General features: G+C 38.1%; 1 protein-coding gene across 10 annotated transcripts in view; it reads left to right on the plus strand.

The window, feature by feature from the left end:
* TMEM167A (transmembrane protein 167A) overlaps positions 1-26,243 on the plus strand; it is a 77,486-nt gene that overhangs the window by 16,355 nt on the left and 34,888 nt on the right. For 7 of the 10 annotated variants that reach the window (XR_015552035.1, XR_015552037.1, XR_015552032.1 and 4 more), the window contains 2 exons: positions 166-238; positions 11,484-12,479. The exons of 2 other annotated variants lie outside the window; for them this stretch is intronic. Coding sequence is in view for 1 of the 8 variants with exons in the window: in XM_087430091.1 (XP_087286217.1) it covers positions 11,484-11,554 (71 nt within the window). In the remaining 7 variants the exon portion in view is untranslated. Of the gene's footprint in view, positions 1-165; positions 239-11,483; positions 12,480-26,243 lie in introns of those variants that run through there. One more of the 10 variants, XM_087430091.1, reaches the window with a different exon arrangement.

The raw sequence follows: 26,243 nt of genomic DNA on the forward strand, positions 1-26,243 counted from the left end.
TATGTACACATGTTTATAGTATAGAGCATGCTGTTATGTATAATGTGTACCATTTTGATAACAGAATGAATTTCCCATCTAATGAAAGGCTTGCTGAGCAGTCAGCTAAACGTAATCGTTTTGTTGCCCTATGCTAAATCATAGAATGTTATTTGTTGCTTTTAGAAGACATTAACTGTTTCGTCTGTTGAAACCATGTGGTCATACCTGAGCTTTATTCTGATTGATTAAAGTTAAGGTAAATATGGTAATCTTCTAACTTTTCATAATAAGATTAGTAGCATCTTAAGTGTATTTCTGTTTAGATAATAATACTCTTGTCCCATCCCCCTATGTATATAACGTTTAGCACAGTGCCTAGCACATAGTAGAATCTCAAATGCTGCTAAGTGAATGAATTAAAATGTATTTTATTCCTGTAATTCACCACTATTCTTGAATAATAGATTACAGTCATGTGCCGCAAAATCACGTTTAGGTCAATGATGGATCAAATGTACAATAGTGGTCCCATAAGATTAGTACCATTGGGGCCGGCCCCGTGGCTTAGCGGTTAAGTGCGTGCGCGCTCCGCTGCGGGCAGCCCGGGTTCGGATCCGGGGCGAGCACCGACGCACCGCTTCTCCGGCCATGCTGAGGCCGCGTCCCACATACAGCAACTAGAAGGATATGCAGCTATGACATACAACTATCTACTGGGGCTTTGAGGGGAAAAATAAATAAATAAAATCTTTAAAAAAAAAAAGATTAGTACCATATAGCCTAGGCTATACCACTAGGTTTGTGTAAGTACGTGCTATGATGTTCAGACAACAACAGAATTGCCTAATGACACATTTGTCAGAACATATCCCCGTTGTTAAGCCACACATGACTGTATACCTTTTTTAACCTGCCAAGTTTCAAAAAATACTTCAGGGCATTTGTACTTACAATACTTGGACTGAAAATGAATATTTCTTGTCCTCTTTGGAATTTATGTGACCCTTTCAAAAAAATGTTCGATTTTAGTACTCTTCTAACATTAAATTTATACATAACTACATTTTTCTTTCATAAAGCTGTCAGACTTTCATAATGAAAAAAATTTTCCTGTTTGACATTTAGTCTCCTTAGCCAGTCTGACAACAGCCTGAATTCCCCAAACTAATCTCTTTGAATTGGATGGGGAATTTAGGAGTCATCTCCCTTAGATAAGTTGTGTTTCCTTTGGAGTGTTATGTTTTATTTTGGTTTTCACTTCTCAGAGATATAAAATATTAGAAGTTGGTCCATAACAGGAAACAAAATTGATTAAAGATTGAAAAATACAGACTAAATTCTTGTAATATTTATTAGATATTTTTCTAAAGAAGACCTGAGAATTGATGTAATATATCTAAGATTCATATGTTGCTAGCCATTGAAATAATTTTGAGAGAGCAAGTTTTCTTCCTTTAAGCTTTTAATGATAGTCAAGACCCATTATCAGTGGCAATTGTAAGCATAATACTAAATTATATTAGAAGTCTTTGTTAAATCTATTATGATGAGATTATAAGATTCCTTGGCCTCTCAGGTTTCTTGCTATAGAAAATGATAGTATAAGCATAAAGAGCTTCACAGAAAAGTACCTCTTTCAAGGCCCTCATTCTAACATATTGACTATTAAAACACATCTTCCGAAGAATTCAGTGTGCTTTTAATGTGTTCAACTGCCCTTCCTCAGTGTTCTTTGTCACACTTTATTATTTCTTACGGTGATAGGCATAAGAATCTTTCTATTGTGAGAAGTATCATTTACCTTAGATTGGTAAAGCACAGATAGAGCCTGAATAAGTGTTTATCAATCAGGGGACATGTGGCAATGTCTGAAGACATTTTTGGTTGTCACAACTAGAGTTGGGGGACATATACTGGGGATAGGTCAGGGATGTTGCTAAATATCCTACAATGTGCAAGACAGCCCCTCACAACAGAATTAGGCCAAAATGTCAATAGTGCTGAAGTTGAGAAGGCGCAAGCTAGATTTACAGAGATTTGTGGTACAGACTTATCTGTCATTCAGTCATGCTCAACAGCTGCAAATAACAGAAGAAATCTTAATCATTTCAAAACAAACCAAGAATAGAGAGAGAGACAAAAGAGCACCCTTGATGTCTAATGCTGCTAGTTTATGGTAAATGTAAAAATATGTAAACCAGACTGCTTGCTTCAGAGCCAGGTCACCCAGAAAAAGAAATACTATTGTCAAGGAACAGAGTGGTAAGAATATCTCAAGTAAACTGCGAAGAGAGCACATAGTGGAAGAGCAAGACAGTTTGAGAGAGCAGAGAGAACATCACTGTGTTAGCATAGTACTAAATGTTCATGGGTAAAAACATAGAACACCTGGAGCTAGAATGCTGAGCTTTCATCTCAGTGTTATCATTAAGTTGCTAACTCATAAATAAAATCTTAGGGTATTTTAAATCCATTTTATGTAATAAATTAGAATAGTGTGTACACATCCGTTCAGTAACCAACACAGGTGACCCTTTTGTTCACAATTGTTATTTGAAAGTACAGCTAAAAGTTTAAGACATCTAGTTTGTAGCTTTCTTAATGATTTCCTGTAGTATCACCTACTTTTATGTCTAAATTAAACTCTTTTCTTTTTTCCTTGCTCATTTATTATTTCCATTTTCCTCTCTTACTATATGAATGCCATAGGTTAAATGGTTCAGTTAAAGTATTCATTCTTGCCAATTATGTGACAGCATTAGCTTTTCATTTTGGCAAAGTGGCTTAGAAAATGTTAATGCTGGTATACTGCTTTCATTTTGGCAAAGTGGCTTAGAAAATGTTAATGCTGGTATACTGCTTTCTCAACCACACGCTCCTCTCTTATCTGGACGCAGAATATATCCACAAAGAAAGGATACAATTTTAATGGGAAAAGGCCCAGCCAAATCATCTTACCATGTTACACATCACGTTACAGCAACTGTTTCACATTGACTTATACAGACCTATGACCAGACAAGAAGTAACATTCTTACCCAAGTTCAACCAAGATGTTTACCTCTACCACATGGCAATCTCTTTTAAGAAAATTAAAAACAGGAAAATGAAACCCACATGTAAATTATAACATTCTAAGTTGGAGGATGAGGAAGAGAAGAACTTCCTCAAAAATTAATTTCCAGCAGATGGAAAATTTAGGACAATATTAATTTCTTCTTTTAGGTGTTTAATAAGACTATATTAGATAATGAGAGTGTCTAGCCCTAATAAGATGACAGTCTTGCTTATGAAATCTATCTGAAATTTATGTCTGAATGGGTTTTTTTGTTTTGTTTGATAACTTGGGTTTTTTTTACCCCCAAAACAACTAGCATTGCTTAAAAATGATGCCCAAGGTATTTTTTAGTTTTAAAAGATTTTTTTTCCAGTTGAGATAGTGGTATTGTGAAAACACTATTCTCTCACTTTCTAGATTTTCCCTTAGCTGAAAGGCAGTCCATTAAATGTCTATGGATAGAAAAACACGAAATGTTTCTTTTATTTGTATGACTGTAATATCTTCTATGAATATTGTCATTGAGCAGACACAAAGATATAAAGTTATGAACAATGTGACTGTGAGCTCAATGAGGACGCTCTGAAGATGAGAATGACCTTGAGGATTTTCATTGATAAGGGTAGTCAAGATTGACATTTTTTAGAGGTAGTTAACTGAACTTGCTAAGTGAAATAAGGAACTTAGTTACTGGGAAAGAGCTGATTTTAAATATCATAGAAAAACACAAATGAGAGGAGTATAAATCATCTCTACTAGAGGACAGCAGGTACACACTTAGGATTACTTCTAGAAGTAGCACATCACTGTTTCTTCTCCCTTCCTCCTTTCTTATGTGCCCTCACGGCAACATACAGATGCCCAGTGCTTTGTGGAATTGTACAGCCTTGCAGTTACTGAAGAAAGAGCAAATGAATTTGATTAACTCACAATCACAGGATCTCTATCTCTTTGCAAGACAATTTCACAAACCAACTTCAGGTCTTCTTCATGAAAAGGAAAGTCTCTAAATATTAACATTGCTTAAACACGTGAAAATTGACTCATACGGAAGTGGTGGTTTTAAATTCTACATTTCTTTTTTGTTTGTTTTTTAATTTTTTGTTTATTGCAGTAACGTCGGTTTATAACATTGTATAAATTTCAGGTGTACATCATTATACTTCTATTTCTGCATAGATTACATCATGTTCACAACCCAAATACTAATTACAACCCATCACCACACACATGTTCCGATTTATCCCTTTCGCCCTCCTCCCTCCCCCCTTCCCCTCTGGTAACCACCAATCCAATCTCTGTGTCTATGTGTTTGTTTATTGTTGTTATTATCTATTACTTAATGAAGGAAATCATATGGTATTTGACCTTCTCCCTCTGACTTATTTCACTTTGCATAATACCCACAATGTCCATCCATGTTGTCACAAATGGCTGGATTTCATCGTTTCTTATGGCTGAGTAGTATTCCATTGTATATATATACCACATCTTCTTTGTCCATTCGTCCCTTGATGGGCGCTTAGGTTCCTTCCAAGTCTTGGCTATTGTGAATAATGCTGCAAATGAACACAGGGGTGCATGTATCTTTACGCACTGGTGTTTTCAAGTTCTTTGGATAAATACCCAGCAGTGGAATAGCTGGATCATATGGTAGTTCTATCCTTAATTTTTTGAGGACTCTCCATACTGTTTTCCATAGTGGCTGCACCAGTTTGCACTCCCACCAGCAGTGTGTGAGAGTTCCCTTCTCTCCACATCCTCTCCAACACATGTTGTTTCCTGTCTTGTTAATTATAGCCATTCTGACGGGCGTGAGGTGATATCTCATTGTAGTTTTGATTTGCATTTCCCTGATAGTTAATGATTTTGAACATCTTTTCATGTGTCTGTTGGCCATCTGTATATCTTCTTTGGACAAATGTCTGTTCAGGTCTTTTGCCCATTTTTTAATTGGGTTGGTAGTTTTCTTGTTGTTGAGATGCATGAGTTCTTTATATATTTTGGAGATTAAGCCCTTATCAGATGTGTGGTTTGCAAATATCTTCTCCCAATTGTTAGGTTGTCTTTTCGTTTTGTTGGTGGTTTCCTTTGCTGTGCAGAAGCTTTTTAGTTTGATGTAGTCCCATTTGTTTATTTTTTCTATTGTTTCTCTTGCCCAGTCAGAGATGGTGCTTCAAAATACGTTGCTAAGACTGATGTCGAAGAGTGTACTGCCTATGTTTTGTTCAAGAAGTTTCATAGTTTCAGGTCTTACATTCAAGTCTTTAATCCATTTGGAGTTAATTTTTGTGTATGGTGTAAGGTAAGGGTCTACTTTCATTTTTTTGCATATGGCTATCCAGTTTTCCCAACACCATTTGTTGAAGAGACTTTCTTTTCTCCATTGTGTGTTCTTGGCTCCTTTGTCGAAGATGAGCTGTCTATAGGTGTGTGGGTTTATTTCTGGGCTTTCAAGTCTATTCCATTGATCTGTGTGTCTGTTTTTGTGCCAGTACCATGCTGTTTTGGTTACTGTAGCTTTGTAGTATATTTTGAAATCAGGGAGTGTGATACCTCCAGCTTTGTTCTTTTTTCTCAGAATTCCTTTAGCTATTCAGGGTCTTTTATTGTTCCATACAAATTTTAGGATTCTTTTGTTCTATTTCTGTGAAAAATGTTGTTGAAACTTGGATAGGGATTGCGTTGAATCTATAGATGGCTTTAGGAAGTATGGACATCTTAACTATGTTAATTCTTCCAATCCAAGAGCATGGAATATCTTTCCATTTCTTTGTGTCTTCTTCAATTTCTTTCAGAAATGTTTTATAGTTTTCGGTGTACAGATCTTTCACCTCTTTGGTTAAGTTTATTCCTAGGTATTTTGCTCTTTTTGTTGCAATTGTAAATGGGATTGTATTCTTAATTTCTCTTTCTGCTACTTCGTTGTTAGTGTATAGAAATGCAACTGATTTTTGTATGTTGATTTTTGTATCCTGCAACTTTACCATATTCGTTTATTACTTCTAAAAGTTTTCTGGTGGATTCTTTAGGGTTTTCTATATATAAAATCATGTCATCTGCAAAAAGTGACAGTTTCACTTCTTCCTCTCCAGTTTGGATCCCTTTTATTTCTTTTTCTTGCCTGATTGCTCTGGCTAGGACTTCCAGTACTATGTTAAATAGGAGTGGTGACAGTGGGCATCCTTGTCTGGTTCCTGTTCTTAGAGGGATAGCTTTCAGTCTTTCATCATTGAGGATGATATTAGCTGTGGGTTTGTCATATATGGTCTTTATTATGTTGAGGTACTTTCCTTCTATACCCATTTTATTCAGAGTTTTTTATCATAAATGGATGCTGTATCTTGTCAAGTGCTTTCTCTGCATCTATTGAGATGATCATGTGATTTTTATTCTTCATTTTATTAATGTGGTGTATGAGGTTGATTGATTTGCGAATGTTAAACCATCCCTGCATACCTGGAATAAATCCCACTTGATCACGGTGTATAATCTTTTTAACGTATTGTTGTATGCGATTTGCTAGTATTTTGTTGAGGATTTTCGCATCGATGTTCATCAGTGATATTGGCCTGTAATTTTCCTTTTTTGTGTTGTCCTTGTCTGGTTTTGGTATCAGGGTAATGTCAGCTTCGTAGAATGAGTTAGGGAGCTTCCCCCCCTCAATTTTTTGGAAGAGTTTGAGAAGGATAGGTATTAAGTCTTCTTTGAATGTTTGGTAGAATTCACCAGGGAAGCCGTCTGGTCCTGGACTTTTATTTTTGGGGAGGTTTTTGATTACTGTTTCGATCTCCTTACTGGTGATTGGTCTATTCAAATTCTCTACTTCTTCTTGATCCAGTTTTGGAAGGTTGTATGATTCTAAGAATTTATCCATTTCTTCCACATTGTCGAATTGGTTGGCATATAGTTTTTCATAGTATTCTCTTATAATCTTTTGTATTTCTGAGGTGTCGTAATTTCTTCTCTTTCATTTCTGATTTTACTTATTTGTGCCTTCTCTCTTTTTTTCTTGGTGAGTCTAGCTAAAGGTTTGTCTATTTCGTTGATCTTTTCAAAGAACCAGCTCTTGGTTTTATTAATTTTTTCTATTGTTTTTTTTGTCTCTAATTCATTTATTTCTGCTCTGATTTTTATTATTTCCCTTCTTCTACTGATTTTGGGCTTGGTTTGTTCTTCTTTTTCCAGTTCCTTTAGGTGCAGTTAGATTGTTTATTTGAGATTTTTCTTGTTTGTTGAGATAGGCCTGTATTGCTATAAACTTCCCTCTTAGAACCGCTTTTGCTGTATCCCATAAATTCTGGCCTGTAGTATTTTCATTTGTCTCCAGGTATTTTTTGATTTCTTCTTTGATTTCTTCGTTGACCCAGTTGTTGTTCAGTAGCATTTTGTTTAATCTCCATGTATTTGTGGCTTTTCTGATTTTCTTCCTATAGTTGATTTCTAGTTTCATACCGTTGTGGTCAGAAAAGATGTTTGGTATTGTTTCAGTTTTCTTAAATTTATGGAGACTTGTTTTGTGGCCTAATATGTGATCAATCCTGGAGAATGTTCCATGTGCATTTGAAAAGAACATGTATTTTTCGCTTTTTGGATGGAATGCTCTGTATAGATCTACTAGGTCCATCTGTTCTTGTGTGTCGTTTAAGGTCAATGTTTCCTTATTGATCTTCTGTTTGGATGATCTATCCGTTGGTGTAAGTGGAGTGTTAAAGTCCCCTACTATTAGTGTGTTACTGTCTATTTCTCTTGTTATGTCTGTTAATAGCTTTATATATTTACGTGCACCTACATTGGGTGCGTAGATATTTACAAGTGTTATATCCTCTTGTTGGATTGTTCCCTTGATCATTATGTAATGCCCTTCTTTGTCTCTTTTTACAGTTTTTGTTTTAAAGTCTATTTTGTCTGATATGAGTACTGCTACCCCAGCTTTCTTTTCATTGCCATTTGCGTGGAGTATCTTTTTCCATCCCTTCACTTTCAGTTTGTGAGTGTCTTTAGGTCTGAAGTGTGTCTCTTATATGCAGCATATATATGGGTCTTGTTGTTTTATCCAATCAGCCACCCTATGCCTTTTAATTGGAGCATTTAGTCCATTGACGTTTAAAGTAGCTATTGGTAAGTATGTACTTACTGCAATTTTTTAACTTTTTTTTCCCTCAGTGTTTTAGTAGTCCTTCTCTGTTCCTTTCTCCTTCTATACAGAATTGATGGTCTCTTTAGTTTGACCTCTGTCTGAAAGCTCTACTCTTTAACTCCCCTCCTCCCTCATTTTATGTTTTTGATATCATATCTAACCTCTTTTTTTGTTTCCATTACCCTCTTATCATGGAAATAGATAATTTTTCCTATTTGTGGTCTTCTCTTTTCCCCTTAAATCAGTCCCTTTAACATTTCTTGTAACACTGGTTTCTGGTGACAACCTCCTTTAATTTTTGCTTGTCTGGGAAATTTTTGATCTCTCCTTCCATTTTGAATGATAACCTTGCTGGGTAAAGTATTCTTGGCTATAAGTTTTTTCCTTTTAGCACTTTAAATATATCATGCCACTCTCTTCTAGCCTGTAAGGTTTCTGCTGAGAAGTCAGCTGATAGCCTTATGGCGTTTCCTTTGTATGTAACTTGTCTTTCTCTTGTGGCTTTTAGGATTCTCTCTCTATCTTTAATTCTGGACATTTTGATTATGATGTGTTTTGGTGTGGGCCTCTTTGGGTTTATCTTATTTGGGGCTCTCTGTGCTTCCTGTACCTGGATGTCTGTTTCCTTCCCTAGGTTAGGGAAGTTTTCATCTGTTATTTCTTGAAAGAGATTCTCTGCCCCTTTGTCTCGCTCTTCTCCTTCCGTGACACCTATAACACGGATGTTAGTGTGCTTGATGTTGTCCCAGAGGTCCCTTAGACTGTCCTCACTCTTTTTAATTCTTTTCTCTTTTACCTGTTCAGCTTGGGTATTTTCTTCTAGTCTTGCGTCCAGCTCGCAGATCCGTTCTTCTGTATCCTCTACTCTGCTTTTGAGTCCCTCTAGTGAATTTTTCATTTCCAGTATTGTATTCTTCATTTCTGATTGGTTCTTTTTTATATCTCCATTTCTTTGTTGACATTCTCACTGAGTTCATCTATTCTTCTCCCCAGATCAGTGAGCATCCTTAACACTCTTTGTTTGAACTCTCTGTCAGGTAGGTTGCTCGTTTCTGTTTCACTTAGTTCCTTTTCTGGGGTTTTGTCCTGTTCCCTTACTTGGAATGTATTCCTCTGCCTCCTCATTTTGCCTCTTTCCCTGTGCTTGTGTCTATGTATTAGGTAGGTCAGCTACGTCTCCTGCTCTTGGATAGGTGACCTTATATAAGTGATGCCTTAGGAGGCCTGCAGTGTGCTTCCCTCAGTTCTCATTGTTCCAGGAGTGACCCCTATGTGGGCTACGTGTGTCCTTCTGTTGTGGCCTGTTTGCTCTCCGTGTAGGCGCCCAGGGAGGCCGCGTTATGCTCCTGGTCAGCTGTTGTAATGCTCAGCTGTTTGTAGTTTTTGTGGGCCCTTCAGTCTCTTTATCAGGTGTAGTGAGCCCCAGCACAGTTGGCTGCAAGTTCTAATACCACATTTGTGTTGCAGTATTTCTTGTAAGTGAGTAGGCCCCCAGCGTGGCAGGTTGTTAGGCTTACGGGCTTACAATTGCTATAAGCCTCCAGCCTTTAGGTCTGTTGTCAGCTCTCTGAGGATTGCAGCTGGGTGGGGCTGGCCTCAGGCACGGGAGCACCCAGTTGTTTCAGGCTTTGGAAGGTGGGGCAAACCCCCTATGTGGGTCTTTGAGAAGCACAAGTCTTCTGCAGCTGACAAGCCCTGCCGCCCACAGGTCTACACACACAGTCAACACAGTCCTGCCCCGTGTGCGTGCCCCAACCTCCTGAAGTGGACTCAGTCTCTCCACAGCAGGAGCCCCACACACTCCACCACCACCGCCCCACACTCTCCACCCGCTCCCTGTGCACGCCCTGCCCCACTGAAGTCGGCTCAGTTGCCAGGCTGCAGAGAATCCAGTCACCAATCTTTGCAGGCCTACAAGTTGCCTGAGGGCTAGTCGTTGGGTGGGGCCAGTCTCTAGGGTGGGCTGCCTGCCCTTGCTGAGCTGGATTAAATCGCTACTCTAGTGGGTGGGGCAGAGCCTGGGCTAGAAGGCCCCAGGGAGAACTCCAATGGCATCTGTGTCAGCATGCCCACACCAGGCCACATCAGTGGCCGCTGCCAATGTCCCAGTCCCTACAGAGGTGTCACCTCTCACCGAGATGCACTCAGAGCCTGTCAGGTGAGTCTCTTTTCACCAAAGTACTGTGCACCTTTCTTGTGATTTTCGATTGCTTTCTGATACAGGTGAGTTTGCGTGTGGGCCCTTTAAGAGCCGGTTTTAATTTCTTTGTGAACCAACTTTTCTGGGGGTACTCTCCAATGTTTTAGTAGCAGGCAATGTCAGATATTATGCCACTCGTCTCGATTGTGCTGGGTCCACAAAGTGCCTACAGCGGGGGCGCTCCCCGGCTCAGGGCCCCACACCTCCAGGGAGGGCTGCGTACCTTTGGGCTGCTCCTGGGCGGCCGTGAAGCCGGCGTTTTTTCTCTCCAGAAGGGAGTTTCTGCCTCTTCCACCTCGATTAGGATTGTACTTTGTTGCAGGAGTTCCTCTTATCCAGTTTTCAGTTCTGTCTCGGGTAATTTTTCCATGAGTAGTTGTAAATTGGTTGTGTCCGCAGGAGGAGGTGAGTTCCGAGTCTGCTTACACCGCCATCTTGACTTCTCTCCAAATTCTACATTTCTAACCCAGTGTAATCATATTATAAAAGATTTGATATGAAATCCCTCCAGAAAGTTTTTTCTAATATGTTTTTATTAAGCATTTTATGTCCATTTTCAAAATGCAGTTTTATTGATCAGCCTCTACTTATTTTTCATCCACAAATGCTTTTTTTCTCCTCTTTTAAGTGTCATCAATTGCTGCCGATGAGGAAAAAAAATATGGCTAAAAATTGTATGTTGAATTTCTTTTTATAGAAATTTTCCTTTTTCACAGGAAAAAATAAGCAGTATTTCTTTGGCCTTAATTGAGTTGATTGAGATTGTTTGTCTTGGATCTCTATCCTACATTCTGCATTGTATTTTTTAATATTGGTTTTACACAGTGGCACAAGAATGGCACATTGAGGGTTTTCTAAACACATGAAAAAGAAGTGTCTTAGAAATAAATCTGTATAGTTTAGCTCATTCTATATTGTACTTGCTTTTATGTTGCATCTAGTTCTTGTTTTGCCCGTGCCCCTCCCACCCCCAAATATATGGACCTCGTAGGCAAGAACTTTATCTTGATTCTTATGTACCCCATCCCATAGTAAGTAATAACCTTATCATGTCCATGTTAGCCACTCAGTTAATCAACATGAATATCTCCCTTTTTCAACAGGTGAACGGAAGAGTCCTTATGTTGCAATATGCTGTATAGTGATGGCCTTCAGCATCCTCTTCATACAGTAGCTTGGGAAAATGCCAGAATTTTATTGTCATCAGATTTCAGTATGAAAAAAAAGGACTTAGCTGCAGAAAATAATGGGAAGAAGGGTTAACCCATTTATCTCTGAACATTGAGATAAATTTCCAGCAGCTGTTCTCTATTTTTGTTATTGGACCAATGTTCTATATAAATAATTAGGATGTGTAACCATTTACTACTCAAAGAGTTTAATATGTCTGTAGCAATCAGCCTCAGTACTGTCACTACAATATTACATTCTGCAAATGTCCTTCTGTTATGTCAGATACCAGTTTTCAGTGAACTATCTCTAAGGTACATAGTAGAGAACAAAATTGGTAAATTACTTGAGTTCCTTTCACTGTGATTTGGAAATGATATATCTTTATAGAATGAGATCTTTTTTTGTACTAGCTTTTTTATTGGGAAAAAAAAGTTTCAATTTGTGTTGGTAAAGATTGCATTCATATTTAATAATGCTTGCTTTTCCTCTGGGCACACCGTTTTGAGCATTAACCACAGTACCTCTACTCTTAGCAAACTGTAGTTTATTATAGGTGTTTAAACTATTTAAAATAAGCCTATGCAGTTCTTAAGGAGGAAGATAAATAAGACGTGACTTGTAGTGTTGCTAAAATGTTCATATTTAACGTAAAAGAGTTTAGAATAGCTGACTGGTGGATTAGCCTCTGAAACCTCTCTGGTTAAGTATGGATAAATGTCTTAAGCATAAATTTGACCAGCTAACTGTTGTTCTCTAAATAAGACTACATTCTTAAAATGAAAAGAGCAGAATAGAACAATTACAGAATGATAATCCTATATGTGTTTTTCATTGTATTTTTAGTGTCAGGTCTTCACTTATTTTAATTGCCCCAAAATGCAAACTGTATTCTTTTTGTTGTTTTTAAATACAGCACTTTAAATCTAGTTTATGTTTTGTCTGTCAGCTTGAACTGGAATCTCTTGTATAACTTAGTAGGTGATGGTAAAATGTTTTTAAATCTGCTTATCCATATATCATGGCATACGTGTCTTTGAGCTTTGATAATAAAATAGGTATCTTCACTAATTTTCGTTGAGGCAAGAGGAACATTGGGAATATGACTTATGAATTTTGCAGTAGAGCAGTTATTTTAAGTTTGTGCTTAACATTTCTTAAGGTTCAACGGAATTTCAGTTAAAATTTCCAAGGTAAGAGGAACTTAAATATCTTTGCTAAAAATTGCCCACTATAGATAGCATTAATTAGATGTTGTTTTCAGTTTTTAATTCCCCATAAAGGTAAGAAGAAATCCTTTCTTTCTTTCTTTTTTTTTTAAGAAAAGAAAATTTGGGGCCGACCCTGTGGCATAGTGGTTAAGTTCCACTTTGGTGGCCTGGGTTTGGATCCCAGGCTCAGACCTACTACTTGTCAGCCATGCTGTGGCAGCAACCCACATACAAAATAGAGGAAGATGGGCACGGACGTTAGCTCAGGGCTAATCTTCCAGCAAAAAAAAAAAAAAGGAAGGTTGGCAACAGATGTTAGTTTAGGGCAAATCTTCCTCAGCAAAAAAGAAAAGTAAAGAAAATTCTTTAGCATTATTTTTAAATGAGTCAGCTAGTAGCTCTTTCTGCAGAAACAAAATATGGAACTGAAAGCCACCTATTTTTAAAGACTACTTTAAACTACTTGCGATGAATTCCAGGCAACATCTAAGAAAAGTTTTTATGCGTTGCCTGCTTTTTTTTTTTTTTTTTTTCAAAAGGTAAAAGCTGCTGTAGGCTGTCAATATATTTGTTTATTTTACATTTTTGGGATATCTATAGCTGGTTAAAAATGGTATATTTTGCTTTAAACAAGGAATCAGTTTATGATAATTACTCCTATTCTGAACTGTCTCTTGGGCTTTGCATTAGGTCAAGGATTTTCAGGGTATCCCAAAAATAGGACTCTCTTATCAGCATATACATGAAGAGTGAGTCACCTTTCTGGGTCTAGTTTCTGAGTGGCCATCTGTTGTCCAACTCTGCTGCCAACTAGACTTTCCAAAAGCTATGTCACCTAAATTTTTATATGCTAATACAAATCTAATATAAAGAAAGGAAGAATATTCTAGATAATCAGTTCTAAGACATTTCTTTAATTTGCCATTTCAGAGGAGGTAGGTGGAAAGTAGAGGAAGTAGTAATTTCTTTTGAATATTTGTGGTAAGATAAAAATTTTCACTATGTGTAGATGCTGAAGACGGGAGGCAGCTTATTCCTGACCCCAGCCATTCTGACCTTTTGAAACACAAGCCCTGTGGGAGGTGGGGCACAGGATTCTATGAAGAAAAGCAATTAGCATTTTCTTTAATGTATTTTTTTCAAAGACCTACCACTGAATCCTGTTCTCTAACCCAAAGGGCAGCGTTGGTAGGTTTAAGGCCACCAAATATTCAGATATTCCTTTTGTGGTCTTGGTGGGGTGGTAGTATGCAGAAGAGGATTAAGGATCAATTTAAGCATCGGATGGACTGTCTCTTATTGTAGTCTTATTGTGGGACTGGATGGGATGATGGGCACTGAAGTCCACAGCTTGCTGGGTTCAAATACTCTGTAACCCCCTTCCTGGCTCCAGAATCTTTTGATTCCATTTCGCCTAGAATTTGTTTTGTGCTGATATTTAGTTCCTGATTGGCCTCAGCTGTGCCAATGGCAGGAACAAGTCTTCTTTCCAGGCACTCTTAAAAGATGGTCAGTCAAAAGGCCACATAGTCTGTTGAATTCCCTCGGTGGCTTAAAAAAGTTTAGATTCAAGTCCAATGTCTTGTTATTGTCTTTGCTGCCGTGCCAGGCAGTATCCTGAATGCTCTTACATATGCAAATTCAAAATAGCCCTTTCATGCGGGGGATAATAGTAATATATAATTTTTAATAGACTCCTTCATCTTAGTAATATGTGGATCAGTCTAGGGTTATCTTATAAGGCAAAATACAGGTTTAAATGAAGTAACTTCTCCAAGTTTACAAAGTCTCTGCCTGATTTTGTGCAAAAGACTTAGCACTTATAAATAGAATATTTATATTTCACCATTTTTTCAAGAAGCATTTTTAGAGTGAATATGGTATATTATCACTGAAGACAGACAAGTTACACAGTTTTCTTCCCTCTGAGAGAAATGAAGTTATACAAAGTGCAATAGGATAGCATTTATTGCAATAATGCTAGGGTTCTAGAAGAAAATAAAAGAAGGGTGACAGCTCAGTCAGGGATATGAAATTCCTTCCAGAGAAGCATGCTTCAGCTGAATTTAAGAGCAATATGCAAAAGCACCACTGGGTGCATTATGGACATAAATATCTAGCTTGTTGTGCCAGACGGGGAGCATTAAGCCAAAAAGGTGGACAGAGTTTAGATCCTAAAGGATCTGGATTTTTCTCATTACTATCTGTTACCTACCTCAAAATTGAAGTTGAATATGTGTTCCCTCCTGCCAGAAAACTTCAAGAAAAAAATAAAATCCTCCCTTAGTGTATGTGTAAAGAAGATTGAATATATCCATGCCAACCTGAATTTGGACCAGGAATACAATAGTATACTCTCCAGAGACTCACCTGCACAGCATATAAAGCTGAGGTAACCAGTCAGGCCAAGTATTTTTAGGAACTCTTAGTAGGTCCTACTGCATCAATCCCGGAAGCAGCTGTGGTTGTTAAAGCACATGTGTATCTGCACAAGAAGCAGAGATGGTTGCATTGTCTACATTTCCTGGGTGCACAGAAAAGATTTCCAGTAAGCAAGGCCTTGTGCTGTTTTCAAAGCCTTTGAGAAGTTACTGGATCATAGGAAGCTGAAAACAAGAATGGAAGATTCTTAGGACTGCTCTTCACTTTCTTTGGTATCCAGTAACAGAAGTTCAGTTGAACTTCTCAGAAGTAGCTGACTAATAGCATTGTGAATACTGCACAGTCTTGTTCTCAATCAGCAAGTTACTACTGGCTTCCAAAAATAACTTCATAATTAGGTCATTTATACACTGCCTTCCATGGTGTCTTTTACTTTGCCCTAAACTAATCCCAAAATAATCTGAAATGCCACTCCAGTATCATAAAAACGGAGGAGGTGGAAGTATATTTCCTGTGATTTTGAGAGTACGGACAATCATCCTGCTTTGCTTAGTGCACGTCTGTGGTACATAATAAAATCAAAATGAACTCGCAAGAGGCTCCTGGTTTTGTCTTATTGTCAGATGAGTGAAAGCAGTTTTTTTAGAGGTTAAAAAATTAAATTGCCACCTTTTGAGTAAGATGAGAAAGAAATATTTCTATTCGTTTTACCTATATTTTAATTTTCATGGCTGATCAAGATTAGTTTGGGGGACTTTGTATGTTGTGGGTTGTTGTTTTGCATCTTAAAGATCTTCAGTCTGTTACATTGCTGTTTCTTTGAGTAAGCCTTCAAGAGCCTAAATGACTTGCTTTAGATGGGAAGTTATTAATTCCCCCAGAAACGGTCAAAATCTGATTCTGAATGAAAGTGACAGTTATTCATTGTTGACAGTTTCAACCTTGTCCTCAACTGAGGGCCTTCAGATGCCCATATATTCTGGCAGGTAGCTATCATTTTCTGTCCAAAATCTGTCTGTGAGCAGTGCCCATCAGAGTCAGATTAATCAGCCCATATATACCACTTATGGAGAAATACGAGAAAGCGTGTGTGTGCTACATGCCTTGCTTCGGGGAGCATGGCCTTTCTACTGCTACCTTCCCAGCACCAAATTAACACAGACAAACCTTTGTTACAACCTGTTATTAGAAAGAATCTACTTAACCAAACGAATTGCAACAACTGTATTTTTAGTTGAGTTGTAAACTCAAAAAGTACCTCAGATATGAATAGAAAAACAGTAGCTTAGATGTTTCCTTCAATATATATTGTAAACCTACCTCACTGCTCCATTATAGCTACCAGTTAATGTGAGACTTGATAGAGAAAATCACTAAATTTCTGATTTCTAACTCAAAAGAATTCAAAATGGCTTTTCTTGAGACTACTGAATTTAATAGTGGGAAAGCTAAAACTGTTTTCAATTCAGAGGGTCTGCATTAGTATCCTTGACCAGAACAGATTTGTCTGGGGGAAAAAAAAGAAACATAAATATTGAAAATAAGGGTAAGTCACTTTACACACATTTTGTGGAGGATGAGAACACTCAGGACCTGCAAAATACCCAGACACCACTTCTGTTTGAGCTTTATTTGGCAAGGAAGTGGCCTAGGAGCAAATGTGTGGTGATCGAGGGTTTGTACCCAAATTGTCAAAACGTGTAATTTATGAGGCGCTTCATTTTTGATGAAGTACTATGTCTAGGCTAAATGCTGGAAAAATAATGTGCACAGATATTAAACTGTTTAAAAAGAAGTAAGAAAATGTTGAAGGTGTGAAGGATTTTAAGAAGGCCAGCATCAAGGAAGGAATATTTGCAGTATTGAAGTGTTAAAAGTGATCTGCAGGCTCAGAGTAACATCAAAAGATTTGACCTTGCCAATTAAAAGTTATGAAGATAATGAAAGTACTCCTTCAATAACATTTCATTAGGGCTTCTGACAAACAATATAGTATTTTCCTTTTTATTTTATTTAATAAAAATATTGTTTATTCGGCTTTTTACCTGTTAATTCACAAATGGAACTGCTATTAAATCTTCGAAAATAATGAGAGTACTTTGACTTGTAAAATATGTTTAAGAAAGTTTACAACATGAAATTAAGAGAGCTATAGAACACAAATGTAGGGTTGGATGAGTTTTCTGAAAATTTAGTTTTATGAAGAATCTAAACCTCATCCAGATCTCTGATAATGGGTCACTGTTCTTAGCTCTAAGTGAGTCAAAGCCAAAATAACATGGTAACATAGTTCTAAACCCGTAATGTAAAATTGCATTCATATTCTGGCAACTCCAATGCCAGTTGAGTTGTTTTTATTTTGAAGTATTACCATCTCAGGCATCTTTTCAAAGAAGTTTAATTGAATCTGTTAACACTTGGAAATTGGACATAGAAAACTATTTAACACTTGGAAAATGGACATAGACAACTATTGAGATGGTTCCTGAATCCCTAGGCAATTAGACTGACCTGCCATGAAGAACAGAAATAGAGGTGGAACTCAGGATAATCTTTATGCCCCCAAGGAATGAAAAATTAATCCCTCTGGCATTCCTGCCCTACAAGGTAGGGTCCTCCTTATCTCCCTAGAAGAATCTTTTGAGAACTGGCTGTGTGCTAGACACGGCTAGGGACAGGATGTACAATGTGGAACAAGACAAATACAGCTCCTGCTATCATGGAACCTAGATTCTAGTGAAGACCAACTAACCAAAAAATTAGATAAGCATACACGACCTGTAGTAAGAACCCTGAAGAAAAACAACGATTTAGATGAAATGGTCAGAGAAGGCCAGTCCATGGAATTGATGGTTAGGCTAAGACCTGCAGATGAAAAGAGCATAAGCCAAGAGTCAGAAGGAATAACATATTCAAAGACCCAGAGATGGGAAACAGCCTGGGACTTGAAATGGAGAAATTGATAGGAAACTAGCATGAAGAATATACTGAAAGAATGGTATAACTTGGATAGAGAAATGGGCCAAATCATGCAGTGCTTTGAGCCATAGAAAAGGTCAGCAGGCTCACGCAAAGGATTTGACCTTACCTGATTGGAGCAGGCGTAGTCTCTGTAAGGCTGTTGTCTGCGTCTAATATCAGAGCTGAAATCCACAGAGCAGGTAGTTGGGAAGGGAAAGCTAGAAGCCTCAGGATGGACTGAAACCCATGTCATTTCTTGCTCTGATCTTGCTGTGGATGTCCTGCGTAAAGAAGCCAGTACCCTTCATCTTGGAGCTAAACACATGCATCTGGGCCAGGAGTCAGAGAAGCTGAAGGAGAAGGGAGAGTAGTTGTAGGCCCAGCCATTGCCTCATGCTAACAAGGTTAGCACATTGGTGACAACATACATGCGCTAACAAAATGGCTGCTGCTTCACCTCTGCCCTTCAAATTTCACACAAGACTCTCCTGTGGCCCACTCTGATAGGACCCTTACAGAGGAGGGAATTCTAGAAGATGTAGGTCAGCCTAACCAATTTGACACATTACAAGGTCATCTTGCTCTCTAAGCCCCTTCCATCTAGTTCTCCTCCCAGCAACTGGAACTTAATATATCCCAAACAAAGCTCTTCATCTTCCCTTCTAAACCTGCTCTCCTCTGGGTTTCCCTATTTTTGTAAACAGTACAATGTTCCTTCTATAATCAAAACTTACTAATCCCCTGAACTTCTCTTTTGTCTCTCTCATATCCCTCCCTTGCTCCCACCAATCTGTAACTTAGTTCTATCATTTTTACCTTGGCAGTGCCCACCCCAGGTGTAAGAGTTCAAACTCAGCAGGTGATTATACAGTCCCTCACACAGATTTCATATTTAGTTTGGTATAAGCCCCATTCTGGAACCCCAGAAGTACAGCAAGGGCATTCTCCCCTCCAAAGACACGTACAGCAGAGTGAGTTATGGTGGAGGAGCTAGCATGCTGTTATCATTATTTAAACCAAGAAAAACACACTGTAGACAAGATGAAAGATCTAATAAAAATGTGTTCTTATTCCTGATTCTAAAACTTTAACAGCTGGGCTTTCCCATGTGGAGTAATGTTACATAAATAACTCAGCCAGGAAGCAGAGGGGCTGTGAAGAAGTCCAACAAGATGATAGATGATCTTGGACACTCTGACTATCACACCCAATGGAGTTACAAGGAAATAAGTGGTCATGGAATGGACCAGTGAGCTGGTGCTGGTATGATCAGCTGACTTTACAGAACCTCAGTCATGTATCACTAATTCTACAGAAGTTTTCTTTCTACTTAAGCATATTAACACTCTCTAATCTATTTCAAAGGGACTTTTTCAGCTACATCCAAATTTGTCATCTTTTAATTAGGGAAATCAGCTCTCAGAAAATAAACTTGTTGAGATTTAAAACAAACTCAATTCTTATGTTTTTATTTTCTTTTAAAGGGGACAAATATCACGGAGTACATCCTATTTGTATTTTTGTCCATGTAATCTGGGTATAGCTCATCTTACATTTCCTTCTCCCACTTCTTCCTTCCGCTGAAGTATATATAGTCGCAGCTGTGGCACAAATGCCAAAAGGCATCATGAGAAAATATGAGTAAGGAACAGAACTTTAGCCCAAGAAAGTGAATACAGTTCTCCTTTTCCATTTATATAATGAGAAAGTGGTGGGAGGGAGCAGCAATCCGTATGCTAGACACAGAACTTTGGGGCAAGTCTCATCTCTCCTGGGTTTGGGTTAGAAGATCTCTAGAAGCCTTTCCAGCTCTGAAAACCGACGACTCGCCTATATTTATAGTACACGTTGTTCTTCACTGATCCCCACTTATATTTCTCAGCAGTTGCTTAAACATGGACAAAGAGCTCTTAGAGAGTAAAGAATCATTTGTTTTTTCCAGGCATGTTCTTGGAAATCCCTCTGTAGTTGGAGGTTCTGCTATGTGAAATGTACCCAGGAATTCACCTTGCCAGAAATTATGTGGGGGCTCGCTTCAGCCTTTTTGAAGAGTTAAAGGAGATATTCTGTGATCACACGGTGGTTACTTCAGTAGGAAACCTTCAGAGAGCCTGTGCTTGTTACTCCTTTCTTTACCTGATCCTGAGATTAACCTCATCTATGAATATCAGCAAGAATCAACCCACTCATTGGCAACACCATGCAAAGGGAAATATCCACATGACCTAGAAAGAAGAGAAGGAGAAAAAGTACAAAGAAAATTACTTCTAGGCCTTTAAGTGCTCATTTCCCCCTACTCTCTGCCCTCCCTCCATGTGTTTTTACTCGCTATGATCCCAGACAATACACTAATATAGCTGCCCCTCACCTCTGATCACCCTAGCACAGTAGGAGTCACTAAGCAAGAGATGCTTCTGTTTTCCACTATTTATTCTTCCAAGAGGATGGTGACCTCTGCATAATATGCCTTGTACTTGAGAGAAGATGCAATGGGCCCCTTCAGAATCATATGGGAGACAAAATTCCACGACACCTTTAGTCTCATACCTAAAAATGATTTTAAAAAATTTCTCGCACTACAAAATTTAACCTATGAATTACAGAAAATTTAGAAAATGCAAATACACAAAAAGAAAAAAAAGTTTTCAGTAGTCCTATCAATCCAAAATAATCACCCTTAACAATTCACGTAAAGATATCCATGTAAAGATAAAACATATATAGTTTATTTTTACAAAATGAGATAAAATAGTATATGCTATTTTGTAGTCTCCCCATTTAACAATATATCATGAACATCTTTACACAAATTATAGATTTTTACTATTATACCATTTTTAAATGGAGAGTCACTATGGAATACAATGTAATTTATTTAACCTATAGCCTGTAATTGGACAATTATATTGTTTCCACTCTGGAAATTATATATTTAAAATGACAGCATGGTACAAATCACATCAGTGTCCTCTAAGATCAATTTATATCACACATGTACTTAAGTTAAATGGATATCGCAAGTTTCCACTTAGCTCTGCATAAACAGGTCTTTTGTTCAGGATAAGAGGCACATGTAGGCAAAAGAGTTGACTGCTTACTTCTGATTATTTCAGGGGCACTTGGAAGTATCTCCTTACTCCACCTCTACCTGCAAACTGAAATTACACCTTTAAAAAGCTTAACATTTATATTTTATTAACCTTTAATAGAGTAGGGCACAATGCATTTTAAAGCATCCCCTCCCCCACCACCATGAGTCTTCCATGAAGTCTCTGCAGGCATTAGGTGGGAAAAACAGCTGCTGAATCCAGCTCTATTAAACATTGCAGGACAATGAGCAAAACAGAGACGTTCCCCAGGCTGGGCAAAAGAAATTAGGCATCTGAGAAGTAAGAGAGACAGAGTAATAGCAGACACAGGAACTTGAAAAGTGAGCCGAGGCTGTGGGCATGCTATAGAACATTCAGACTGAGCAAAGCGCCCCTAAATGCAACAGCCTGAATGTTCTGCAGTGACCTATCCTATTGACGCCTTTGCTTCCACAGTTTTTCAGTCACTCAGGGTGCAGTGGAACTATAGGGGGGCTATTTTAATAGTGGAAGTTATGGAGGATAAATTTACAGAAAATTTTGATGGAATTCATTTATTTGTTTATTCTACAAAATGGAATATTTATGCCACCATTAAATGTATATTTAAGTGTATTTTTGACATGAAAGGATGCACACTATAGATTAAGAGACGAAATCGTGTTACAAAACACTTTATGGAATGTGATCCCTTAGTGTAAAAAACCCTGCATGTGTTCATGTATATGTGTGCACACACATACACTCATATTTATAGGAAAAGAGCTATAAAAATACGTACCAGCAAGCTAATAATGGCTTTCTCCAGGAGGTAGGAATAACAGTAGTTTTTCTTTCCTTTTATTTTTTAAATTTGTATTTTTATGGTAAACATTTATGATAAAATTAATAGCAGGTATGTACATTTGAATTTCCTGCTCTACCTTTTTTCTTCATGCTTGATATTTTCCGACCATCAGACTCTTGTTGCAACTTGCTTTATTGACTTTTCTCCTCTTTGTATAATGCCCATGAGAATATGAAATGTCTTTGTCATTTTATCTCTGAATCTGTTGCTCTAGCTCCCTTTTTTCCCACTTTCTCCCACACTCATTCTCTCAAACTAGATGTTGCATATGAAGTTAAAGTATTTAAGGGTGGTCACTCCTTATTTCCCTTTGGAAATCCAGAATGTGAACAGTATTTAGTAAACTTTCATCTATCATGTAAATTCTTAATTCTTTGAAGAAACACAAATGGACTGAATTTATCCTAATGCCCTGACTTCAAGCATTTTCAACCATCAAGAAAAGTAAATCATTTAAATTTAGAACTGACAAGAAACAGACTCAATTATCTCCAACATACATGCATTAAGAAGAGTCTGCCAAGGGTTTTGTGTAAAGGCAAAAGATAATAAACTTAAAATGTATATATTAGTCGATGAAAGTTTTCGTATACAACAGAGTGAGTGATCCACTTTCCAGAAATAAATGCCTTGCATTGAATATAAAATTAATGCCAAATATATGAGCTTATTTTTTGAGTGATGAAACAATTCTATCTTAAATGAAATGAAATGCATCTATCTGGGATTACAAGGCACAAAGATGTCAACTTTATAAATTTTCCTGATTCTCTGGTTTATGACAATAATGGCAAACATCTCCATTCACTTTATATACCTTATAAAGTACTGGAGAATTTGGTATTTATTACACCATTCGATTATGTATACTTTGAGGCTTTTGAAAAAAATTATGTATTTGACAAGTCTTTGTCTGAAAATCTGTGCATGAATGATTTTGTAGTAGTTATGTATGGCTTTGGACACTTAAAAATGTTTTTTCTATAATCGTGTTAATTACTGAAGCCAGGTTAATGGATGGCATGTAGAAGAAGCCTATTATATATAGGAGTTGTGGCTGATGATTGAAGTCTTCTTTCTCATCTAATGATTTATTCCACCTTCCTCACTGGGAGTTCTTAGAATATCGAAAGGATGTCTAAGTATTAATAATTAAATAAGGAATAGAAATGTCAGTGAGGCATAATTTTTCAGTTTTAGGATTGTTGATGAACATAGTTTACTGACTAAAAACCTTGGATCACTCCTTTTGAAAGATAGCCTATTCACTGACCCCATTACCTACCTGCTCTGTGTGAAAGTGGGAACCATCGAAAGTTCTCAGAGGCATAAAATGAAAATCCTGCCTTACGCTATCCAGAACTTCTTCTCCATATCCTGCTTCCAGAACTATGGACCCACGGACTGATGTCCCTGCTTCCTCCACTATTGGCCCATGTGACTCTCTGCCTTCCAAATCCTCTGCTTCCAATGAAATATCAGGGCTGATTCAGTCAGGGTTCTTATTTACAAACAACACATACTGACCCAGACCAAATTAAGTAGAAAACAAATTTATTGGAAGGATATTAGTTACCTCATAAGGATATTAGTTATCTCCTAGAATAATCCAGAAGGCCAGCAAGCCAGGGAAGGAAATCAAACAAAAGCATAGGGAAGCTGGATGCTGAAACCTCAGCTAAGTTAATGCCACTGCTGAACAGTGGGCCTTGTCATTAGCGCTCCATCACTTGTCCCTGAATGTTGTATCTCTGTGGATGAAATAAACTCTTCACTGTCTCTGTCTCTATGTCTCGTGGGCTACAGATTCAAAGTCCCAAGATTGAGTGTATTAGTCAACTGTTGACACACTAGAGCTGCATAACAAAACCACTCCAAAATTCAGTGGCTTAAAATAACAATAATTTATTTTTGCTCATTTGTCTGTGAGTCAGCTGAGGGTTAGCTGATCTAAGCTGTGCTTGGCTGTCCTCGGCCTCAAACTTCAGGTTGGGTTCCATTTGAACTCCTTAGCTCTCCTTCTTATTGGATCAGTGGGCTGCCTGACATTTCTTCTCATGGTGATGGCAGAAGTTCATGATGGCCAGCCAAACTGTGTAAGTACATTTCAAACCTATGCAACATCAAATCTACTGACATTCCCTTGACATATACAAGTCATGGCAAGCCCAAAGACAAGGGGGCAGTGAAAAACATTCCACCTCTAATGAGAAGAGCTGTGAAATCACATAGCAAAACTGATAAACACAGGATGGGATGAAGAATTGGGGCTAATATTTTAATTTATTCCAATGACAATTCCTACTGGTCAAGTTCAGGCCTTGTAATGATGCCATAGCTGCTAAAGGGATGTGTAGAGCAAGTATCTGGTCCTTTCCACTTCTGTAGGGGAGAAAAGGCCCTACTGGAAGGAGGTTCAAATGCTGAGCAGCCATCAAAGTGACAAATATCCATCAAAAGTGCCCAATCATTATGCTTTCCCATTCCCTTCAATGGAGTTCTGGTAGATAGTAAAGAAGTTGCATACCTGGACAGTGAAAATTAAATCAGGGTAGGAATTTGGAGACTTCAGCTACGTAGTAGTAAAAGAAGAGGAAACATCGTTTTCTCCAGAATAATGACGAGATGATCATACTTGTAACACCTTTGCCCTGGCTCTACACAGAACCCTGAATCAATACGCTATTCTTCTCTCATCCTTGTACCCCAAAAGATTTAGTGGAAGTAAATAAATGTGAAATAGAAAGAAAGGAACACTCTTATTTATGAAGACGTTCAATCCCCTTCACACATACATCCCAGGAACAAGAGTTAAACTCCTACAAAAAAAAAAAAAAAAAATCAGGGAAATCTTCTGCCAAACATCACTTTTTTCTCTTAAGAGTTTTAACAGTCATTACTCTGACACCTCTGTGGGAACAAAACCAGAAATTTGGGGCAAATCTAGTCTGATTCCACCTCTAGTCTTTTGACTTCTGTAATCTTCCTAAATGTGACTGCAGGCATAGCTATGTAAGGCATGACTTGGTGAAGATGAGACTGTAGAGGAAGAAAGATGAGCGGGTCCATGGGTAGCTAATTACACCATTCAGAGAAGCATCATTGGGCTGGGGCATAGCTAATACACAGGACTGTGCTCCAGGAAAGGGCCCTTGTCCCTCGTTGCTCTTCCTTTTTATAGGTCAGGTAGGAAAGCAACATTGGTTGGGGGAATAAATGTTTGGGCTCAACTGCCAAGCAAAATAAGCCAGTAGTTGTTTAGGGCAATAATAGGAGATACTAGCTGCTCAGCACATGGAGACTTTGGAGATCCAAGTTCCCATAGAAGTTTGAGTTCAGATGCACCTCTGCCACCATCAGAATTAGGATCACCTAGCTTGTTGCTGGAGAGAGTTCCAAAGTCATTCATTGGAAAATTCTGCTAGGCTTAGAGATGGACCAATTGTTGTATTGCTACTGGTATAGCAAAAGGGACTCATGGGCAGGTCAATTTTGTGAATAAGCAGCAGTTGCTACTGCTCTTGGTGACCATTTGTTAGACTGATTACTCTAGACGAGAAACAGGCTCCAAGGCAACTTTCTTAAAAGTCACCAAGTATCTACCATTAATGTCACCTAGTCCCTAAGGAGCATCTCAAACAGCTTCTATCTTCCTCTCAGTTCAATGATATGAGGTACTAAACACTGAGGTAAGGAAGCACTGATGTGGCCTGGCCATCAAAATGCAGATGTACGCTTAGTACTGAATTTTTCCTTAGCAAAAAAACCATGTTAGTCTGATTGAATTCAACAAGAAATGGACTTCTTCCTTCTGCAGAAGTTAGATCCTTGCCCCCAGCCTGGCACTTTCATGGAGATCATGTGTGTTTGAGTGATGTGTAGTTGGCACAAGTGTCCTGTACTGAACCCTTCTGGAGTGCCAATGCAGCTTAGTTTTCCTGCTTCTCTGGGGACAGCCCCACATGAAGCTGATTCTTCTGGGTATGGATGACACCCAGCCAAGGCAGACAATCAGATTCTCTCAGGTATCTGAAATCTGGTTTGGAGAGACAGTGAGGCTTGGAGGAAGTGGAGTTAGGGTGCATTAATGGCAGCACTCTGATGAGATACTCGTGAAAATCCTCAGAAGCTTTTCAGTAACTTGCCTGTTCCTTTTCTTTCTTTTAATTATTATTATTATTTTTTGCTTAAATTAGCTGAATT

The sequence above is a fragment of the Ceratotherium simum genome, chromosome 4, assembly GCF_057802395.1.
Source record: "Ceratotherium simum simum isolate JZ-2026a chromosome 4, ASM5780239v1, whole genome shotgun sequence".
NCBI lineage: Eukaryota > Metazoa > Chordata > Mammalia > Perissodactyla > Rhinocerotidae > Ceratotherium > Ceratotherium simum.